The sequence below is a fragment of the Sus scrofa genome, chromosome 5 (assembly GCF_054392235.1).
Source record: "Sus scrofa isolate SSC_HxYL_T2T_F1_AM1 chromosome 5, Sscrofa_HxYL_maternal_Yorkshire_Landrace_v2.0, whole genome shotgun sequence".
Lineage (NCBI taxonomy): Eukaryota > Metazoa > Chordata > Mammalia > Artiodactyla > Suidae > Sus > Sus scrofa.
In genome coordinates this window covers 106,600,626-106,606,951 of record NC_139387.1, presented here as the reverse complement: position 1 = coordinate 106,606,951, position 6,326 = coordinate 106,600,626, and the positions used below count along the sequence as shown (strand labels likewise).

General features: G+C 40.0%; 2 protein-coding genes across 13 annotated transcripts in view; one reads left to right on the top strand and one right to left on the bottom strand.

Annotated features, from left to right (window-relative positions):
- Positions 1 to 451: 451 nt before the first annotated feature.
- On the bottom strand, positions 452 to 5,805 carry CCDC59 (coiled-coil domain containing 59). Its single transcript, NM_001243859.1, has 4 exons — positions 5,641 to 5,805; positions 4,382 to 4,718; positions 2,972 to 3,071; positions 452 to 796 (listed from the first exon to the last, which is right to left on the bottom strand). The coding sequence occupies exons 1-4, from the start codon at positions 5,792 to 5,794 to the stop codon at positions 635 to 637; spliced, it is 753 nt and encodes a 250-aa protein (NP_001230788.1). The 5' UTR covers positions 5,795 to 5,805; the 3' UTR covers positions 452 to 634.
- Positions 5,806 to 5,954: 149 nt separating this feature from the next.
- Positions 5,955 to 6,326, top strand: part of METTL25 (methyltransferase like 25) — a 132,461-nt gene continuing 132,089 nt past the window's right edge. For all 12 annotated transcript variants that reach the window (XR_014804579.1, XR_014804576.1, XR_002344285.2 and 9 more), the window contains exon 1: positions 5,955 to 6,239. Coding sequence is in view for 3 of the 12 variants with exons in the window: in XM_084957687.1 (XP_084813813.1) it covers positions 5,981 to 6,239 (259 nt within the window). In the remaining 9 variants the exon portion in view is untranslated. The remainder of the gene's footprint in view (positions 6,240 to 6,326) is intronic.

Genomic DNA, 6,326 nt, shown 5'->3' with positions numbered 1-6,326 from the left:
TGTTGAAAGCTCAGTTTCCTCATTGTCAGAATTCATTTCATTTGAATTTCATATAATATAAAAGTATTATACACTTGAACCTGTTGCTCAAATGAAAGGTTCTTTCGCTTCTTCAGGGCAATCTTCCCTCAGTGGCAAATAAATAAGAAACAAATCAGGCGATCCCATTGTGACTCAGAAGTAATGAACTTGACTAGTACTCATGAGGATGTGGGTTCGAGTCCTTGCCCTGTTCAGTGGGTTAAGGATCTGGCATTGCCGCGAGACGTGGTGCAGGTCGCAGACGTGGCTTGGATCAGGCGCTGCTGTGGCAGTGGTGTAGGCCAGCAGCTGTAGCTCCAGTTTGACCCCTAGCCTGGGAACTTCATATGCTATGGGTGCAAGGAAGGGAAGAAGGGAGGAGGAAAGGAAGGGAGGGAGGGAGGAAAGGATCAACAAATCATATCAAATAGCACATATACAGAAAATTTAATTTTACAAAATCAAAAAATATTTAGACTTTTTATATTTAGTACAGCTTAGCAATCCAGTTTCTGTTGACAAATTTAGTTGTTAGGAGGAACAGGACATATACAAAAGAACTCAATAGCCAGCAGATATTTTAACCCTTGACTAATCAGACAACAAGTCCGACTTAATGTTTTTCCTGTATTTTTTTAAGAAGATACTCCATTTGTAAATTCAAGTTTGGTTGGCCCTTCTTAGTCTTTTTGCTCAATATTTTGAACACTTCCATTTTCTTCTTTTTATAGAGCCTTTGAGCTTCTTCTCTCTCTTGTTTTCTCCTCTCAAATTCCTGAAATTATCAGCATATGTAATTTTCATTAGTAACAAACAGTAGATATTATTCAATAATTCTGCTGAAATAGCTATCACCATGTAAACACTTCGTTTGTCTTACATTCTGCAAAATGTGAAGTATTATTCCTAAGTGCAGTAGTGCCTCTTTGCCTTTACATTATGACACATTCTATAACACAGAATATTGTCAACTTATGAAACAATTTTAATTATTTGCATACAAATAAAATTAAGAGCACGGGAGAAGGCACATATATTTAATCATTTCACCATTTAATTAGATCCACTGAAAAGTCAGAAGTGTCTTTAGAGGTTAACTAGTCCACGTAACACTAACATCATTTCCAGAGTATCTGGTACTCTTTTAAATTTGCCATCTGACAGATTTAACTCAAGAAGCATTTACTGACTATATACAGTGTATATGTAACATATTGTATGAGGTGCTGTGATTTGGATCATTTAAAAATTATTATGCTCATTTCATTTGCTAAGACAAAGACTCGAATTCATCTGAGTTTAAGAAAAAATAATTCAAAGTTATATAATAAACCTGAAAAACACTATCTGAAATGCAATATTCTTAAATATAAAGGTTAAACGTTCTTAAATAATGCAGTAAGTACACTGCTATTCAACATTCCCTATAACACGTACAGCTGCTAGTGACAAAGCCTGACATCTGTGTGGTGACATAATTAACAAAATGCTTTCACAAACAGCATACTCTATTTTTAAAGAACTTTTTCTCTGTTTTTGGTCTTTTTAGGGTTGCATGCTCTGCATATGGAAGTTTCCAGGCTAGGGTTCAAATTGGAGCCGCAGCTGCCAGCCTACACCACAGCCACGGCAAACGCCAGGCCCAAGACGCCTCTGCGACCTACACTACAACTCACAGCAACTCCGGATCCTCGACCCACCGAGCGGGGCCAAGGATCAACCCATGTCCTCATGGGTACTGGTCAGGTTCGTTACTGCTGAGCCACCGCAGGATCTCCCTTAAGAACATCATGCCAGGGATTTCGCTTCGTCTTACAGAGGAAGGGCTGATACCCAGTTTTCGTAATTACAAAGCCATCGCATGTTTTTTTTAAAAATTAAAAAAAATTTTTTTAAATATTAGATATTTTACAGTATAATGGTCCTTACTTCACATGGTAAGGTGGCAGCTATTAGGAGCTTGGATATAAAAAAAAAGTATACTGTAAAAAGCTATGAAACAAAGGTCAAGTTTTTCCATGGACAAATGTTGTTGCTTCATCCTAGTCTGCCATCAGTTTAAGAATAATCATTCAAATTTTATTATTTTATTTTGGCAGCACCTCTGGCATGTGGAAATTTCTGGGCCAGGGATCAAATCTGCACCACAGCAGTGACAACACTGAATATTTAACCAATAAGCCACTAAAGAACTCCTTCCTAATCATACAAATTTTAAATGTTAAACTTCCAGATTTCTTAATTACACAAATCATAAAGCTAAGACCCAAAAGAAATTATATGTCAGCACGATCTTTGGGGTAATTTGATGGACATGCTATCCTTTTCAAAGTGACAGATTAATATATCTTCAATATAAGAAATAAGAATTAACCACAGATAAAATAATTTTGTTAAAGCTGCAAAAAATTTTGTTCTAATTTGAAAAACGCTTTCTAATTTTGGATTTCTGAATGATAGCAAAGAGCAGTAATTTTTTGCCAAGTTCATCAAATAGGTTTTTTAATAGGCAAGACCAATGCTTGAGAGTAAATATTCTAAAACCTCCCTCTGACTTTTACTTGCTTTGATGTAAATTTATGAAAATCCTCTATGTTTTTCTTAAATAAGTAGTTCTCAAATTTTATTATACAGAATCTCTTGAGACACTTGTTAAAAAGTGCAACTATTTGACCATAGTCTTCAGAAACATTGTCCTATATGCTCATATTATTAACCTACATATAGTACCCTGAAAATCTTATTCTTAAACTATTACTGTCACCTTTCAAGGGTAATATAAACAGGTATATTCAGCATTCAGGCTGAAATTCTCCAATTCTTCTCAGATCATTTATTTACTCAACAAATATTTAGAGAGAGCATACTATGTGCCCCATATTAAAAAAAGCACATAGGCACACTTAGGATAAAGAAAAATGACTCTAGGTATTTAAAAAATCGATCTTACTTGTTTCTTGGCAGCACGCTTAGCTTGTATCCGCTCATATTCTTCCTGTGCTTTTTGATTTGATGTTTTCTTTTTATTTTTCTTTGAAATAGTAATGGAGCTTTGTAAGATAAAGGAAGACAAATAACAGTATTAAAAAATAATACAACCAAAATTATGACACAATTATGTCAAATATAGTACTTATACAAAGTCAAATCCCATTAATGCAATTGAAGAGGGGGAAGAAAAGATGAAAGAAACAAGACATTAATTTCATTAGCAAAATAGCCAAATAACATTAAAAATTCAGTTACAGCTTTCAAGATATAGAAAGTGATAAATGGAGAGTCTTGGAGAAATATTTCAACCTAGCAAAATACAGAAAGCTCTGAGAGATCTTAAAATGTTTAAAAACAGGAGACCAGCATATGAATGGCAGAAATGACAGACCAAAAAAGGCATTAAATTGAAGGACATTATGAAGGATATTGTAGGTGTACATGAACTTTAACCTCAGAAGTTCTTTGACCAATTTGTCTCTATTCCATTTCATTGTGTTTTATTTTTAAAATAGTATTTTTATAGCCATACTCATGGCATACAGACATTCCCAAGGTCAGGGACTGAATCCACACTGTAGCTGGTGGCAACACCAGATCCTTTAAGCCACTGTGCAAGGCTGGGGATCAAACCCATGCCTCCACAGCGACCTGAGCTGCTGCAGTCAGATTCTTAACCCACTGCACCACAGCAGGAACCCCTGTTTCATTTGTTTTTAAATTGCAACTGCGTCTATGTTCTCGGGGCAGGAGGAGGGGGAACAGATTAATAACAGTAACAGTAGTATCAGTTAACACTCATATGGCACTTCCTACGTATCACGCAGCTTTAAGTACTATATATAAATGAACTCATTTAGTCTTCCCCGTGTCCTGAGATACAGGTCAGGAATACCACGGTCTGTGCAAACCATCCGTCCTGGGGTTGTCCAACATGGCAGCTCTAAATTACATACTTAGTATTTCCGTTTTAGAGAAGAGGCTGTTGGGCACCAGCATATTAACTCCAGGTCCAGAGTCCATTAGGTTAGGTGCTACACTATCATACCTCTCAAGAACTAGATTTTTTAAAAACATAAAATAGTAACAGGAGTTAACAATGGTTAAAAGAAGTTAAATGTACATGAAAAATCTAAAACCCAGGACTCTTAATTCCCATTCCATCACTTCTTCTATTAGGTTAAACTGGCCTAATTCAGTCATTTAAGCTAACAAGAAAGCCTCCATGAAAATATTTTCACATAATCCCCTAGTATTTCTAAAATGCCGAAGAAAAATTCCAATTACTGCAGAAACTGTCCCATGACCTCTTTCGTCAAACGCTCCTTCCATCTACAGTGAAGAATTTCAAAAGATGGTTAACACATACTTTACTCTCAGGTTACTCTGTTCTTCTGGCTGAGGCTGCTCAACGCTACACTGTTCTTCAGACAAGGCCTGGTCAGTGCTACACGGCTCTTCTGGCAAAGGCCGATCAACCTGTTCTTCTGATGGAGGCTGGTCAGCTCGTTCTAACAAAGACGGGTGAACTTTTTTAAGTTGCTTCCTGAGTCTTTCCTCTTCAGCTAAATAGAGGTGTTTCAGATGATCAGGGTATTTATCTGTGAACTGGGAGTCTTGTGAGGTCTGAGTTGCCTTTTTCCTCCAAAGCAATTTCTTGTAATTCTGCTGAATCTTTAGTTTTCTTCGAAATGCAAAGCCTTGTCCTGTTGAAGAACATGTCATGAATTACTTTCCCAGAAAATATGGTACATGAAAAACATAGTTGTTAGTTTACAATGAAAACTTTTCACATCATCATGTTCAGATGCTAGATTTTCATTATGTTTTGCTTTAAAATGTTATTTTAAGAAAACAAGTTTAAGCTAATGGAATGAATAGTATGTTGGTCCTTCGCAAAAAGATGAGGCTAACAGTAGTTGTGCTGAACTCAAGTAAGCATCTGAAGGAAAAACTAGAGTGTTGCACAATTCCAACTTACTGTACTCACAAATCAGATTCCTTATTTCATCTGAAACAATGTAGGTCTTCAGTAAATACCTAGGGGGAAAAAGTCTTACATCTATTATTTTATCTTAGAAAAACTATCATACGACTGATTTTCATTGTGTAATTCAACACAAATGAGGGAAGACGGCTTTTTACTTTCTCAACAGCTAGCAGTTATCAGAAAACTGGACTTATTTAAGGCCTATAAGTTCTCAATGGGATTTAAGGCCACTTAATGACGGCGAGACAAAATGAGAAGTACAAACTAAAGTGAGTAAGACAAGACTGAAGAGCAAGGGTGTGGCGCAGGACATTTCTGACTGTCGTACATAATCCTCCGCTCTAATACCCTAGACGCGCTCTGCTTTTGGTGTCACGGGGAAAATGTAGAGGAAGAGCTCTTATCAAAAATGACATTAAGCTGAGGGAGATATTTAAAAACTTGGAATGAGCGATACTGCCTAGCTTCCTATTCAGAGTTCCGAGACACCCATGCCTTGAGCGGATTTAAGATCAGATTCCTGTGCACGGAGCAGGGCCGGGTGTGATTCCTAAATACTTCCCAGCTTCGGGGGACCGTGTATCCTAAGATTTCGCAGGCCTGAGGATTTGTAAAAAGCTGCTTTCTTACACACATACCCTCGCGAACGCTCCCCGCGAAGGCCTGAGGATGATTAGGTCGCCATCTCCTCTGTTTCACATTCTTGTTTGTGAATCCGACCCGTGAAACGCCTTCCCCACGTGTCCCAAAACTCCCCGTCCGCCACCTCGGGGCTGGCCTCACTGGCGCCATTGTACCTCGACTGCGGCGCCAGAAAACCACAGCGGACGCAGTCAAAACACGTCACCAGGCAAAAGCAATCGATCGCCCACGCAGAGTCCAGATCGGAGTTCTGCTTGTCTGGCCTGTGCTACTTTCCCCCGAGCCCTCGCTTGGCGGCCACGTTTGCGCCACCTATAGCCCGGGAGGCTGTGCGTCATGGCGGCTTCTTGCCCACTCCCGGTAACCCCCGACCTGCCCACGCTGCGTGCCAAGTTGCACGGGCTGCTGCGGTTCCTGAGGGAAGCGCTGCCCATTTCCAATGCACATACGGTGGACTTCTACACGGAGTCGGTGTGGGAGCAGCTGGTCGACCTGCCTCCGGAGACCGTGCTGGCGGTGCTGAGGAGGTCGGCGGCGGAGGCGGAGGCCCAGCCCTCGGCGGCGCGCCCCCTGGCGGAAGCCCAGGGAGGATCAGGTGAGCGGTGGCGGGGCGGGCAGGGAGGCAGAGAGAAGGTCCTCCCCCGCCGCCCGGGGAAGCGTGCCCCCTAGCGGAAGCCGAGCG